This window comes from Prionailurus viverrinus, chromosome A1 (assembly GCF_022837055.1).
Source record: "Prionailurus viverrinus isolate Anna chromosome A1, UM_Priviv_1.0, whole genome shotgun sequence".
NCBI classification, from domain to species: domain Eukaryota; kingdom Metazoa; phylum Chordata; class Mammalia; order Carnivora; family Felidae; genus Prionailurus; species Prionailurus viverrinus.
The window spans coordinates 74,073,725-74,090,204 of record NC_062561.1 but is presented as its reverse complement, the minus strand read 5'-3'; the positions used below and the strand labels follow the sequence as shown (position 1 = coordinate 74,090,204).

The 16,480-nt window shown below is 39.9% G+C and overlaps 1 protein-coding gene across 2 annotated transcripts in view; it reads right to left on the bottom strand.

Annotated features, from left to right (window-relative positions):
* BIVM (basic, immunoglobulin-like variable motif containing) overlaps nucleotides 1-16,480 on the bottom strand; it is a 78,451-nt gene that overhangs the window by 6,171 nt on the left and 55,800 nt on the right. For both annotated transcript variants that reach the window (XM_047848714.1, XM_047848686.1), the window contains 8 exons: nucleotides 16,117-16,177; nucleotides 13,731-13,874; nucleotides 11,752-11,959; nucleotides 10,268-11,368; nucleotides 6,614-6,861; nucleotides 3,347-3,466; nucleotides 2,966-3,179; nucleotides 2,059-2,203 (listed from right to left, as the gene is read on the bottom strand). In XM_047848714.1, coding sequence (XP_047704670.1) covers nucleotides 2,059-2,203; nucleotides 2,966-3,179; nucleotides 3,347-3,466; nucleotides 6,614-6,861; nucleotides 10,268-11,368; nucleotides 11,752-11,959; nucleotides 13,731-13,874; nucleotides 16,117-16,177 — 2,241 coding nt within the window. The remainder of the gene's footprint in view (nucleotides 1-2,058; nucleotides 2,204-2,965; nucleotides 3,180-3,346; nucleotides 3,467-6,613; nucleotides 6,862-10,267; nucleotides 11,369-11,751; nucleotides 11,960-13,730; nucleotides 13,875-16,116; nucleotides 16,178-16,480) is intronic.

The following is a 16,480-nucleotide window of genomic DNA, read 5'->3' as shown; positions in this document are numbered from 1 at the left end:
TGGACTCTGAAAATGTACACCATTCAACTGACAACAAACAAGCAAAATTTACTGAGAGAGAAAAAATGGCATAAATAGGCATTCACTGTATCACAAATTCAAATTTTCACCAACAAAAAAAAATTGGGATATCAAATTGAAAACCTAAATACCATTTTTACTTATCCTAAAATAATTAGGTAAGAACCCAAATATAGGTCTACAAAGACACTCAAATCATGTTTGTTTAGACTTAAAAAAAAATAAAAATAACAACCAGTTTCTGATTAAATTAATTAATCATGATACATCAAGACTACCACAGAGTCATTAAAAACTGATACTTGGGGCACCCATGTGGCTCAATCAGTTAAACGTCCAAGTCTTGATTTCCGCTCAGGTAATGATCTCATGGTAGTGAAATTGAGACCCACATCAAGTTCTGCACTGGGCATGGAGCCTGCTTAAGATTCTCTCTCTCCCTCTGCCCCTCTCCCCTGCTCGTGCTCTCTCTCTCTCCCAAAAAATGTTTATTAAAAAAACTAAAAACTAAAAATTTAAAAAAGACCCTGATAATAACCTATACATTGTAAAAAGTAGATGAAATCATCCCATTCTTATAAAAAGAAATAATACACACTTATATGAGTACACATGCATGTATGTTTGTATATATACAATGAATAGAGTATACTGTGCATAGAAAAGTCTAAAATTATATAAATCAAAATATTAATTGCTTTAATTCATATCATAATTTTTCTATTATTTGTATAATAAAGTTATTTGCAGTTTTTCAAGTTACTGATATACCATGACCTACAAGCTACCTAGTAAGTGACTTACAGTATATTATTTCCTCAATAATATGCAAATTATGAAGACAGAGATAAAGAAAGCATAAAATACATACATTGATATGTATGCTACAGCTGGAGTACAGCGAATATTAAAACCATTTCTGGGGGCGCCTGGGTGGCGCAGTCGGTTAAGCGTCCGACTTCAGCCAGGTCACGATCTCGCGGTCCGTGAGTTCGAGCCCCGCGTCGGGCTCTGTGCTGATGGCTCAGAGCCTGGAGCCTGTTTCCGATTCTGTGTCTCCCTCTCTCTCTGCCCCTCCCCCGTTCATGCTCTGTCTCTCTCTGTCCCAAAAATAAATAAATGTTGAAAAAAAAAATTAAAAAAAAAAACAAAACCATTTCTGTATTTAAGTTTTAATTTTAATCACTGATCCTTTAGAGACGAACATCTGAGCATTTTTCAGACACAGGAGGCACATCTGGAAAGAACTCTAAAGAATCATTAAGTCAACTACTACCAAACAGTATCTCTTGACAAGGTGGTGGTTAGAAAATACCATCACAACCTCACAAATAAACTACAAGCCACTGAACTGTGAAATTTATGGTATATGACTTATATTCCAATTTTTTTTAAATGTGATCAATGACTAACCTGAAAGAAAGAAGGACTTTCACAGACATCGTCCTAACTACCATCTCAGTACCCGAAGGACAACACAACCTGGGCTCTGGCTGGAAGGCAGCCCCACCAGGGGACACACCTGAGTACACTCAGCAAGAAGGACAGCAGGGCCCAATACAAAGTTCTCAGCATCCTATTTCCATGCCTTCTCTGCCTGACCGTTCAGAACACCTGACACACACAAGTACAGGTACATGTTTGTTTCTCTTCTTCCCCAAGAGCATGGGGCTCCGTGAGATCGCAGTGGAGACTTAGTTATCACTCCTACCCCAGTCTCGCAGGCTGTCTGACACACAGTCCCTACTAAATAAATATCTGAATGAATGAAACAGAAATTTCTACTTGACTATGAAATCCCATAGGCCTGGCTATGTACCCCTGAACTAGGATAAGTCTGGTGTCTCTAAAAACATTGTCTCTGATTTCATTGAACTATAGAAAAGGGAAAACAAGTTTAGTAACCCAATCTATTCCTCCTTCTGTTTTCCCAATGAACAGTGATTTGTAACAGTTCATGATGTAAATAATAGTTCTGTTTGTTACACTGGGTATTTACATAAACATCTGAATTAAATAAATTAACAAAGAACTTACGAGAATTTTAGGAGAGGTTCCAGGCCATGTCCAGGGAATTCATTGAGAATTTCCATGGCTGTAACACAACCTACAGTTGGTATTCCTTCTGTATAATCACTTCCAAGCAAATAGGCCAAATTTATTAATTTATTCCGGTCTAATCCTATAAAAGTAAAAATCATTTTATATTTTTAACATTTTTACTAGAACACACCAAGCAAGCCTCTGCCTCAGGGCCTTTGCACTCTCTAGGGCCTTTGTCAGACACGCTCATCCCTAAGGTATGTACAACACTCACCACCTCTTTTTTTTAGGTCCTAGCCCAAAAGCTACCTATTAGTAGTCTTTCCTTAGCACAACTCTGTATACGACAGCACACACACTTCCTGTGCCTATAAGTCACCCTCTCCTCTTTTACAGCTTTATTTTTCTATATGGTACTTATGTCGAATTATGGTTTACACTTATCATCTGTTTCTCCTACCAGACTTTCATTCTCCGCTGTTTCCCCACTGCCAAGGACAATACCCGGCATAGAGGAATTGATATATATTTGTTAAATAAATGGGAAAAGGAAGAATCACTGCCAGAAAAGCCAACAGAGGGCCACGAAGCTCACGACTCCAGCAGGAGTGACTCCCCCCTGCCTCCCCATCTCTACCACCTTTGGTTTACTCTGGAGACCTCAGGTAACCAGTCAAAGTCTAAGCAGGTCAGGTAATTAAAAATGCAGAACATGCCTAAACATGACTAGGGTTTTAATTCTTAATTCTAATTTAAAAATCCTATTCCTCTATATAAGCAAAAGATCACTTACATGAAAACTTGTATAGACCAACCATTTCCATTAATACATCAAATTAGTTCCTTGGACAGGAAAAAATTCATAATACAAATTCAAAGTAATCATACTCTGAAGTCTTACCAAGTTGGTTGTGAAAGTCCACATATTGGTAATATTCTACAAACTTGTTTTTATTAAAAAAGTTTTTATAGACATGCCGTGCTCCAAACAGCCAAATATCACTATCATCAGTGATCGTCCCAGAAGTTTGATCAGTCAAATCCAGGATGGCGCACTGAGCCTCTGCTTCCATGGGAGCCTCAATGTAGGGAATGCCAAACAGGCGAAGAAGTTCCTGAGGAGTTACAGACACGCAATCACCCCTGTGGAATGCAGGACCTGGCCGTGACCAGAAATGGGAGCAGTGCGTAAACATTTCACTTATTGCATTCCCTTGGGGAATCTGATTAAGTACAAGCAGCACTATGTACCGTTAAAGAAGGCTTGAGCTGGTACACCTACCTGGCTTTCCAGGAACATCTGCCCTGTCACGGTAGCAGCAATCCGTTCTTGCTGCTGTTTTTGTGCTTTCAGTGAATTCTGTTGTTCTAACAGGTTGCTCTCCAGAGTTTCCAGTTCCTCCTATAAAATAATTTCATCTGTAGATAATTATATTAATAGTCCAATTAAACTCATGTCTTACAAAAAGCTTGCATTTAGTCTGAGTAAATTACCAAATAAGCTCTCTTCCTTATGAAGTTTTCCACTTGGATTTCTGAGTAAGTCTGTAATTTCTTTAGAGTTCCCTCACTAAATCACATGGAAGTGGAGACCATCCCAGACAGCAACCTACACAAAACAGGAGCCATCAGCAAGAACAAGATGTATGCAAATAGAAACTGTGAGTAAAGAAACTGTGGTATAGGGGGGCCTGGCTGGCTCAGCCAATAGAGCATGGGATTCTTGATCTTAGGGTTGTGAGTTCAAGCCCCAAGTTGAGTGTAGAGATTACTTAAAAGCAAAATCTTTTTAAAAAAGAAAGAAAGCAAACTGTGTTATACATGCATACAATGAAAATACTATTCAGCCATAAAAAAACAATGAAATCTTGCCTTTTGTGACAACATGGATGGACCTTGAGGGCATTATGCTAGTAAAATAAATTAGAGAAACACAATTACCACATGATCTTTCTTACAGGTGGAATCTAAAAAAATTTTTTTAATTAAAAAGATTTTAATAGGTTGTAGATACAGAGAATAAATTGGTGGTTGCTGGGGAGGCTGGGGAGGGGGAGAGATGGGTAAACTGCTCAGTTTTGGGTTTTTGAGTTTAAACAAATTGAATTTAAAAAAACCCTTGGGTAAGATACCACTTCCCATCCACTAGGATGACTAGAATCAAAAGAAGAGATATAACTGTGGAACCCTTGTGCACTGCTGGTGGGAATGGTGTAGCCACTTAGAAAACAGTCTGATGGGTCCTCAAAAGATTAAACACAGTTACCCTGTGACCCAGCAATTCTATCCCCTAGGTGTGGACCAAAGAGAAATGAAGACATACATCCTCACAAAAACCTGTACATGGAAGTTTATAACAACATTTTTCATAATAGCCAAAAAGTATAAACAACCCAAATGTCCACCAAATGATGAACGAATAAAATGTGGTATGCATCCATACAGTGGAATACTATTTGGCAATAAAAAGAAATAAAGTCCTGGGGCATCTGGATGGCTCAGCCAGTTAAACGTCCAACTCTTGATTTCAGCTCAGGTCCTGATCTCTCGGTTTGTGAGTTAGAGCCCTGCATCCAGCTCTGCACTGACAATGCAGAGCCTGCTTGGGATTCATTCTCTCTCTCTCTCCCTCTCTCTCTCTCTCTCTCTCTCTGTCTCTGCTGCTCCCAGCTCACTCGTGCACGTGCACACTCTCTCTCTCTCCCAAAATAAATAAATAAACTTAAAATTTTTTTTTTAATTAAAAAAAAAAAAAGAAGTACTAACACATGCTACAACATGGATGGACCTTGAAAACATTCTGCTAAATGAATGGAGCCAGAAACAAAAGGCACAAGTTGTATGCTCCCATTTATCTGGAATTTCCAGAAAAGACAAATCCACAGAGACAGAAAGTCAATGAGTGGACCACTGATGAGTGGTTCCCAGGAGCTGAGGGAAGACATGGGGTATGACCGCTAATCAGTACAAGGCTTCTTTTTGGGGTGATGCACAGGTTCTAAAACTGTGATGATTTCATAACTGTGAATACACTAAAAGCTATAAACTGTAAAAACTAAAATCAATTTCTATAACATCAAAAATATGAAATACTTGGAGATGAATCTGACAAAGGATATGTAAGAGTTATACACGGAAAACTGTAAAACACTGCTGAGAAAACTGCAAAAGATCTAAGTGAATCAAGATATATCCTGTATTCACTGATCAGAAGATACCTTGTTGCTAAGATGCTAATTCTCCCTAAATCGATCTGTTTATTCAACGCAATCTCATCAAAACTGAGAAGCTAATTCTAAAATTTATATGGAAATGCATAGGATTTATTACAGTGAAGCAACTTTGAAAAAACAAAGTCAGAAGACTCAACTTCACATTGCCTCAAAATTTGTGATGTTTTAGTTGGTTTTGGTATATCATACAAGGCACCAAAGCTCTTTTATTTTTCTAGCACCATTGAAACGACTATCCTTTCTCCATCCAACTGCCTTTGTAGCATTGTTGAAAATCTGTTGTCCATACACGCACAGATCTATTTCTGTACTTTCTATTAAGTTCTGTTGATCTATGTGTCTACCTTTATGCCAAGAGTAAACTGTCTTCATTATTGTTACTTGGTTCTGTTGCTGGACTCTACTTTGTTCTACTGATCTATGTATCTACCCTTAGCCAATATAATACTGTCCTGATTACTGTAGCTTTATAGTAAATCCTGATATCAAGTAATATAAGTCCTCCAATTTTTTCTTTTTCAAAATTGTTTTGAGTACTCTAGTTTCGTTGCTTTTGCGCATAAATTTTAGAATCGGCTTGTTAATATCCAACAAAAATTTCTGTTGGGTTTTACTGGAATTCCATTAATCTATGGATCAGTTTGGGGAGAACTGGAATCTTAATGATATTGAGTCTTCCCATCCAAAACTACATGTATTTAGGTCTTCCCTGATTTCTATCATTAGTGTTTGCAGTTTTGAACGTTATCTTTCACATATGTTATAAGCTGCACACACAGTATTTTATGCTTTTAGGTGCTACTGTATGTGGTTCTTGCTGTGGACTGAATTGTGTTCCCCCAAATTTCACATGTTAAAGCCCTAACCCCAGATGTGACTGCATCTGGAGATAGTATCTTCAGGAGATAATTAAGGTTAAATGAGGTCATAAAGGTGGAGCCCTAATCTGATAGGACTGTAGCCTTAGAAAAAGAGATATCTCCTTCCCTCTCTCCCTACCCTCTTCCTCCCCTCCTCTACCAGCCCCCTCCCGCACCCCACTCCACCCATACCATGTGAGGACATGGCAAGAAGGCAGCCATCTACAAGCCAGAAAAAGAGCTCTCACCAGGAACCAACAATAGCCTGCACCTTGATCTTAGACTTCCCAATCCCCAGAACTATGAAAAAATAAGTTTGTTATTTAAGGAAAAAAAAAAAAAAAAAAAGCATGCAAATAGCTAATAAATGTTCATCCAGTAACTCCTTAAAGCTCAAAAGCTGTTTAACTTGGCTCTTTCTTAGCAATAAGTTAAAACTCAATGTCATATTATTACCAAATTAATATCTTGCCATTCATTGACTGAACTGTCTGCATCTTTTTCAGCTTCGTCGCGTGGCTCAATATCCAAGGCCTCACTTCCAGAGTTGTGTCTTAGGGGTCCCTCGGAGTCACCAGAGGCTTCTTCCTTCTCAGTTCCTACTGGTTCCTCTTCATCTTGTTCAGAGGGAGGTCTGGAAGCTTCATGTGACTCAGCTTGAAGTTCATCACTACTAGGTACACTCTGGACCTCAATGAAACTTCCTGGACCAAAATGAACAAGATCACTTTATTTATAAGTGAAACATTAAAACTATCCTGAAATCATCAAGAGCTTTCCAAAGTATCCTTAAAAATGTTTCACGGTGGGACACCTGGGTGGTTCAGTTGGTTAAGTGTCCAACTCTTGATTTCGGCCCAGATCATGATCTCACAGTTTGAATTCAAGCCCCGCTTGGGATTCTCTCTCTCTCTCCCTCTCTCTCTGCCCCTCCCCTGCTCGTGCTATCTCTCTCAAAATATATAAATAAGCAAAAAAAATTTATAAAAAAATGTTTTACTCTCAAAAGATTTGAATTTAATAGAAAACATGTAACAATAACATATTACTATTAAACATATTTAATAATAAATATCTGTAACTTCACAATAAGCCTTTTCCATTAGGTAAACTGGCACTGCCTTTGAAGTTAGGAACCAAGCTTTCAAAGATTTGCATATAAGCTTTATGCAAATATGCTAAGTTAACTAATATTGTTTTAAAGTTCACAAAAGGGAATAATCAGAGATGTAAACAATCATGTAGGTTGTTAAATATGTTTTCATGCTACTTCACTAGAACATAGCAAAGAATGAAGCTGTGACTTAGCGGAAAGAATCCTGGATAAGTACTCAGGGGAAATAGCTCTTCTCTTACACTTGCCTTCCCTCCTCTCTTGTGTCTTTTCTTTTCTGTGAAAAAAATTGATTCCCTTCCTTCCCTTCAGGTGGAGGAGGCTGGATTTCAGGATGCAATCAGGACAGAGTGGGCTGGAGATCCCAGAGTGGGGACTGGAGCCAAGAAGACAGCCAGGACCAAGGAGGACACCAATGGGATCAGATGGTTACAAACTGAGAGAGAACAAGCAATTAGTTAATGTATTAAGGACAATAGGAGTCAGGTTTTTCACTGTTTGGAAAAGAAATTAGAACAAAGGTGGAAGCTAATATGAAATCTGTAATATTGGATTGGACTGCAGATACCAGTATGAACTTACAGATTTGTACATGTGTAATTCATACTTATTTGTAGAGAAATAAATATAGATGGGTGTGTGCACGTTTGTGTGTATACATAAATATATTTCCTGGCTTTGTCCCTGAGAGGGCCTGAAGCAATGACACCCCAGTAACGGTGAACACACTCAGTGTCCAGACCTTGGTTTCCAAACATCATGCTCCATTACAAGGACGAGGGCTCTTTGGTAAACTGCTTGGACCCAGGGACAGGACAGGGCAGGATAAGTAGAAAAGAAATCTGGAATATCTTGACCAGAAAGTAAAGAAATGCTCAAAATATAATGGGGAATTGTCCAAAGTCACAGGAGCCAGCCTAAAGGGGCCCACACTGGCCAAAGCTGGGACAATTCCAGAAATAAAGTACGACAGCATCATAAATCACAATAATCATAATAAAGTAAGAATTCTTGGGTCCACATTGATATAAAAAAATAATAAATGGGGAAAGGGGGGAATCTTCCTTACAGAAGGATGTAAACCAAAAAATACATAAGGAACAATGAACAAAAACACTATCATTTGGCAAGAAGCCTTGGGTCGCTCAGTCGGTTGGTCATCCAGCTCTTGATTTCGGCTCAGGTCATGATCTCAGTTGCAAGATCGAGCCCACAGCAGGCTCTGAGCTGGCCATTGAGCCTGCTCAAGGTTCTCTCTCGCTCTCTCTCTGCCCCTTCCTGGCTGGCACACTCACACACTCTTTCTCTCTTTCAAAAAAAAAAAAAAAAAACCCTACCATTTGGCAACATGATAGTAATCATTTAGGCAAAAATCATCAACGAATGCTAAAACAGGTGGTAAAGGTTTGTTCAGAAACAGCATATTTACACAGCCTCAAAAATTCCTTTCCATAAAATACTAATTACAAGGAAGAAACAGTATCTTTAGAATGAAACTCAGCAGACACCAGGAAAAAAGTGACCTTGTGTGTGTGTAGAGTCAATTCTCCCTATTCATTGCAGTATGTTCGATAAAGTCACTGCAAACTCCTAATCCATGAATAGTCATTGTTCACAGAGTAAATATATTTATAATCTCAAATCCTAATAACAACCTATCTTGGTAAATTCTGTTTTCTTTATCTTACAAAAGAGGAAATGAAGTTTAGGAGTGTTAAGAGACTTGCCTGAGGCTGCCCCACTAACAGGTGCCAAAACTGGGATTCAAACCCCATCCAACTAGACCCTGAGCCAGAGCTTTTGGTCTACACTTCCCTGCTCCCTTCCATATTCACGCTCTGGTCACCTCTGTAGGACAGCTGAAATAAGAAGTCACAGTGACATCTTGTTCAACCTCAACTGGGAACGGAATGGCAATTCTAACTTTTAGCCACTGTATTCAGGTCCAGGAATGACCACAAAGACACTACTGATAAGTATTGATTCTGCGTTACAAATAAATTTTAGTAAGTAGGCAACTTCACAAATAAAAACCTGTGAATAATGAGGATCGGCCATACATGGGGCACCTGGGTGACTCAGTCAGTTAAGCGTCCGACTTGAGCTGAGGTCATGATCTCATGATTCATGGGTTCAAGCCCCATGTCTGGCTGTGCACTGACAGTGCAGAGCCTGGAGCCTGCTTCAGATTCTGTGTCTCCCTCTCTCACTCTGCCCCTCCCTTCCTTGTGCGCTCTCTCTCTCTCTTTCTCTGAAAAATAAACATTTTAAAAAAATGAGGATAGCCATATAGAAGTCTATGTACATATAAATGTATATAGACAAAGAGATATGATAAAGCAAATGTGGTAAAATGCTAGCCACTGAGGTACTGGATAAAGGAACTAAGATGTTTTGTAATGTCTTTCAATTTTATTAAGTGTGTTATTATTTCAAAACAAGAAGTTATAAAAAACTAAAAGACTCACCTTTACCTTTTCCAACTAAGGTACTCCCTCCTTTTATATTTTAATTTTTTTAATTTTTTAATGTTTTTTATTTATTTTTGAGAGAGACAGACAGACAGACAAGAGTACAAGGGGAGAGAGAATAGAAGACACAGAATCCAAAGCAGGCTCCAGGCTCCCAGCTGTCAGCACAGAGCTCAATGCAGGGCTCGAACCCACGAAACATAAGATCATGACCTGAGCCGAAGTAGAACTCTTAACCAACTGGGACCCCAGGTCTCCCTTTAATTTTTTTTTAATGTTTATTTATTTTTGAGAGAGAGAGAAAGACAGAGAGAGAGAGACAGAGCGTGAGCAGGGAACTCCCTCCTTTTAAAAACAACAACAGAAAGAACCAACTTTGTGTCCTTGGCAAAGTCATTTCACCTTTCTGGGTCCCTAGTTCATCACCAGAACAAAGCAGGAGCGAGACTACACTAAAGGATCCCTCGGCTCCTGCGGATGAGAAACCCTGCAGTTCCGAATCTCTGAAACAGCACAAGCACCTACCGTCAGATTCACTTTCTTCAGAGTTGATTTCCATTGGCTCCGTGGACTTTGGAACCGAAATGAAGTCCTGGTCTGCAGATTCCACTGGGTTCTTGGCTGCAGATTCTTGGACGGTTTTCAGGAAATTCTCATTCTCTTTAGCATCAAACAATCCCGCATCTTCCAAGTTCCTTTTTGCCTCTGAAGGGACAATTTGTGTATTACTCGTTTCGTTCAAAATGACAGTGCCAGTGATTTTAGAAAGAGGACTTTTTTCACATTCTGCTTCATCCTCACTTGAAAGAACAGAGGAAACATATTTTCTGCCCGATGGACAAAGGTCTGGTTGCAGCTCAGACACTTTGGCATATGTTTCATCTCTCGATACAGAACTCGAACTTGTCGGAGGTGTCGGAGTCCCTTCTCCTCCACTCTGGAGTCCGGGCGCATCGCTGTGTCTCTTCACTGTGCTTTCTGAAGGAACTGGATCTTTTCTACCCTTAACTGCGGACTCATCACTTGTCTGAAAGGCTGTGTTCGCCACAGTGAACCTCGGTGACATTTCTTCTTCTGGAACACGAGATTCGCTGACGGGCTGTGACACATGAGCCGAGTCTGCCAGCCTCTGGCTACTGTCAAGGCTGGTGTCACACTCCTGTGCAGAGTTCACACAGGGCAGGTGGGGTCCTGCTGGCAACAGCATTCCTTTTCCATCAACTTTCTTAAGGCCTTCATCAGTTTCCTCATCAGAACCCTCCTCGGACGGCTTTTTCACTCCTGACGCTCCCGTCTGCACATCGTTTCCTGCGCGCATTTCCATGTCTTCATCGTCGTCGTCAAGAGCCTTCTGAATAGCTAAGAGAGTGAGCGGTGACACGGGTACGTTCTCCCCGTCAGACTGCCTTCGGCCCTCGTTCTCCCACTCCTCCTCCGAGCTGCCCCCCAGCACGGCAGCTTGCACAGCCAGGGACGTTCTTGGAGGAGGAGGGGTGGTGGCAGGCTCTTCCTGTGGCTTTAGTTTTCCACATGGAGAGGACTTCACGTCAAAAGACTTGCTCTGCATTTCACTGGAAGAAGGAAGAGCCTCTGAACCCACCCCTGCAGCTTTCTTAGCTTGAATACCTGAGGAAGAATTAAAACATTTCTCATTACGTAGTTTTACAGTAAGACACTATACCTCTAGTATGATGACTAAAACAACGCTGCTTCTCATAAATGAAGTTACAATTTTTCATTTAATCAGCACTGAGTTAATTTATTAATTTTAAAGTGGGCTGGTACATGAACACTGAATAACGTATAGAACTGCTGGATCGCTATTACTGGAATTAAATGTTAAAGCAGTAAATTACAAGAATAAAAATAAAGAGGGTTGGTACAATAGTAGGTAATCCATTAACAACTACATACATTTATTACTGCACAAGTAGAGAATAGTTCATAGAATTCAGAAACACGATAGATTTTTGGTTTCCAACCATCAGGTAAGTGATGGTGCCTGATACCTCTTATCAAGATGTAATGTGAAGTGTCTTCAGAGACCACTCTCCTCGACTCTACCTCCTTCAAAAAGCCCCCTTCCTCTTCATATTGTCTTTGGATTTGTCCGGACTGTTGCTGATTCATTTCCCTTTGGACATTTTCTATGTGTTGGTTTAGATAGTTTTTTTTAAGCAAGCCTTTGAGCTGGTACTGTGAAAAGTCATTAGACTCCTAAAAGAAAATAAATAAATATAATGATTCTTTTGTATTAAATACAGATAATATTCCCACATTTCCATCCCTTTCCCCAAAAGGGGACAAAGAGCAATTGATTTTTCCCATTGGTGATATTTTTGGATTATAAAAGTAAAATTTGAATACTAGCAAAAAACTATAACTGCCTTATTAAAAAATAATCTTTAAAACAGAAAGAACTGGGCAAAAGAAATCATGGATACTGTTTATGACTTAATGATTTACTCAAAAAACATTTATTGAACATGTAATGCATGCCAGGCACTGTGACATTTTGATTACGGCTTAATAGATAGGCAACCTTCCAGAATGCAAGTAAGGTGCCTAGCATGGTCCCTGACCTATAAAAGACACCAAATAAATCACAACAGCCACAGTTATTAATGATAAGTTAACATTTATAAAGCATTTCCTGGGAAGGCATTCTTCTGAGAGCTTTTACGTGTCATCCCATATTATTTCCAACCACCCCACGAGACACATGCCATTATCTCCATTTACAGATGAAGAAGCTGAGACAAACATGTTAACTACCCTCCCTAGAGTTGCAAGGCTAGTAAGTGGTAGATACGGGATCAAAAACAGGTTGCCAACTTTATATTGCTTCTATTACTATTATGTTATTATTTACCATCATTACTATTACCAATATTGCATTTGCCCAATGTACAGATTATACAAAGGTCCCACCTGGCTGACCTCGCACTTCCTTTTGCTATCAGAAACACAGATTCAATGGGCGGCTGAGCCACACTACCCTCCCATCTACAGACCCCAAGCTCCATGGTGGCAGGAAGAAAACAAAGGGGAGAAAATCATTAGGGACTTCTTCCCATGTCTTCCCACCGTTGTTTACATAACCCAAACTGTATCTCCTCAAAGGCCAGCCAGAGATCTTTTCACACTTAAGAAATAAAGTACTTGATACACAGACTGAGCCTGGATTTTTCCCCTGAAAAGAAAACAAATTTACTCCTAACCTTTGTATATCATTTCTGTGTACCTTCATATTTTCCTATGTTCACATACTTCGTGGAAAAAGAAAGAAGTGATAGGGAAAGAAAGAGCGCCTGTCTGCCTTTTGCATATTTTTGGTATCAATTTAAGAAATGTTCAAAAGTCTGTAGAAAAAAAAATGCTACATCCATTCATCAGGAATAATGCTGCTGCAAAATGCAGCACTGTCCTCCAGTGAGTTAGAGAATGATGTGAGAAATCATAGGTAGTAGCAGTAGAAAGGGAAACAAAGCTCATTTGCCCACTAAAGGCAGTAGTAACTTCTGGTGTAGCATGACCAAGAGACAAGCTTGACCCCAACTACGCACACCACCTGCTCCAGGTTTCTGTGGCTGTAGAGCCAGCACAGATGCTCCAAGCTACGGATTGAACCACTACTGAACACTTATTATGTGAAAGATACCAACATAGGTGCTGAAATTACAGAAGTGAGCACGACAGGCACAAGTGAATGCTCAGAACCAGAAAGAAACATTACAGGGTGTTACGAGAAGACAGAGCAGGAGGCAAGACTTGGTCTTAAACGGTAAGTCAAAAGGCTTCTTTGAAGAAGTGTGTCTAAGTTCAAACTTATAAACATATGACGCTTCCTAAGATCTCGGAGACACAAATGCTGTTTACTAGAAGTAGATATTATATAAGTAATGCTTATCAATTTCCACTTTTTTCTAATGGAAAATCTTGCTGAAGTTCTTAATCGTAAGCATGGATATGCTGTTGTATATTTCACCTCTGGCATTGCTTCAAATAATGTTCTTCTTCGCTTGGTAAATTCTTTCATATCAGTCAAGATTTCATGCTTTATTTCAAGAGGCAAGCTGCTGAAGTCTTCAGATTCAATATCTATCGCATGAGGATTATGAAAGAACTCTTCCTGTAAAGAGTAAAACATAACACCGTGAAATTTACATTTCGCACACTTAATTCTATTTATCCTGAGAGATATTTATTGCACTTACAAACATAGTTCTACATAATCTACAACAGACTAAACATAGTTGTACATAATCTGCACTAGGTACCAGTGAATAGACAGATTAAGGAATACAGCCATTCACTCACAGATTCATCCAGTAGAAAAAATACTTACCAGACACCCCTAATGTACCAGACACTGTTCTGGGTGCTAGGGTATTATGCAGCTCATGCCAGATAAAGTCCCTACTCTTAGGAGTGAACTAAAGACATAATAATGAAATAAATAAATAAGTGAATGAACAAGACAATAAAGCAGGTTAATCTGATTAAGAGAGTTGATTAGGAGAACAGGAAGAGAAAAAACATTTACTGGTAGACAGAAAAGACCTCATTAAAAAACGACCTGTGAGCAGGGACTTGAAAGACACCAACAAGCCTGATCAGGACATCCCAGGCTGCAGGAACAGCAAGTACAAAGGCCCTAAGGCAGGGATGAGCCTTTGATATTTAAACATTATTTGTAACTCCCTTAATTAGATTAGTTTTGCTTTGGTCTTAACCTATGATCAAAAGTGAAATAAAAAGTGAAAAATTCACAGACATGAAAAAGTATAAAACTTTTCTAAATTTTAACTCATTACCAAAAGTGCTTTAAAACTCTTCTATAAAGAAAATAAAATAATACAGTTAGCTTTCCTGTATGTAGGCATGGTGTATGTGTATGTCCAAAGCAGCCAGCACTGAGGACAGGCCAGTCATGCTCACAACACATGTTTTTCCCTCGGTAATGCTTTTCCCTCAGTAATGTTCCCAGCAGCCCTCTGAAGAAGCATCATTATTATTTTTCTTCTACAAAAAAAGAAAGAAAAGCAAGCCAGCCAGCCAGCCTTGGAGAAGTTACTATGTCTAAGATCACACAGCTAGTGAACAGGAGGGCCCACACTTAAATGCAGGACTTTCTGACCACAGTGCTCATGTCTTCACCAAGACTGCTATCTTTCACTACATTAATAATGCAGAACCTCTACAAGTTGAGGGATCCTGAGCCTGAGGTTTTAGCTCAAAGGTCTTTTTCCAGATGTACCAAAACAAGAGGAACATAAAAGACCAGTTAAGTTGGGAATCAAAGAATGTTACCCACTATTCAAGAAACTTGAAAAAAATTTTAAAAACTTGTATAGACATATACAATTCATAAAATTCATATGTATAGACATACACAATTCATAAAAATGTCATCCATTATAACATGTGTGGTCATGGTTTTAGAACATGACCACATGTTCTCTGATCCCTCTTTTCATGTAATCCCTCCCCTTAAATAGGGGGCGGCCTGACTGACCAGCTTCTCACAGACAAGACATGCAGGAGGGGAGACTGCACGACTTCTGAAGCCGGTCAGAAAAGGCACAGGGCCCTGCCAGGCACTGGCTCTTGGGATGCCTGCCCCTGGAACACAGTGCCACGCTGTGAACGAGCTCAGGCCACACGAAGAGGCCCCAGGCAGGTGTTCTGACTGACAGCATCAACCGGCAGACATGCAGTGAGGAAGCCCTAGAGGGGGCTCCAGCCCCAGCTACAGTCCATCTGCATCTACCCGGCAGTCATGCAGACAGCACCGCCTTGCTGAGCTCACCAACCCCCAGAACGGGGAGAGAAGACGACACACAAACAACCATTTCCACATCACCCGGTCACACGGCAATGGGCGAGTGGAACCTAAGCACAGATGTGGTTACACACGTATGCATACATGTATACCTGTCACATACAGATCACATACAGATGTACCCAGACACACACAAGTACTCAACCGAAATGAGGAGGGAGGGAGAATGGACTAACATATACCGAATTACCTGAAGTCATTTATGGGTGCTACCTTTTCTATATTTTTACACAGGTATGCATTACTATTTGTTGGTGGGTTGGTCGGTTGGTTGGTTGGTTGTAAAGGAAAGATGGCTTATTTTGGATATCTGGATATACATAATGGCCAACCAACTCCACATAAATGTGCGTGGGTGCATGTGTACTCATACATATATTCACACGTGCACACTTATACACACATGCACAGTAAAGAAGGCGTCTGTTTTTCAGGAACTTTCATAAATTCACGCCACCTCATTATTCATTTTTGTGTCATTCATTTCAAATGGTAGAACATATTCTGAATTCAAAAATTACGTATGTACCTGTAATGCTTGTTTCTGACTCATTCTTTCTTGCCATTCTTTTTCGTCTTCTTCTTCTGAACTGAAAGCCAAGCATACGTTTACAGTATCTATGATATAATGACTTATGAAAATACTGCTTGAGGCAAGGGGCTGCTAGCTACAGGGGCTACAAGGGTGAGTAAGATGGCAAGACATGGGTTGCCCTTGTTCCCACAGTCTGGAGGGGACACGTGTGAGGGAGCAATTACAGTATGATCTAGTAACTTCCACCACAAGAGAAGAGTAATAAGGAGAGTCACCTCTCTCCAATCTGGGGAGTCCTAAAAGCATTCTGGAATCTGGCAATTACACTGCTTGCCCTGAGCCCCAAGTAAGTGAGAGG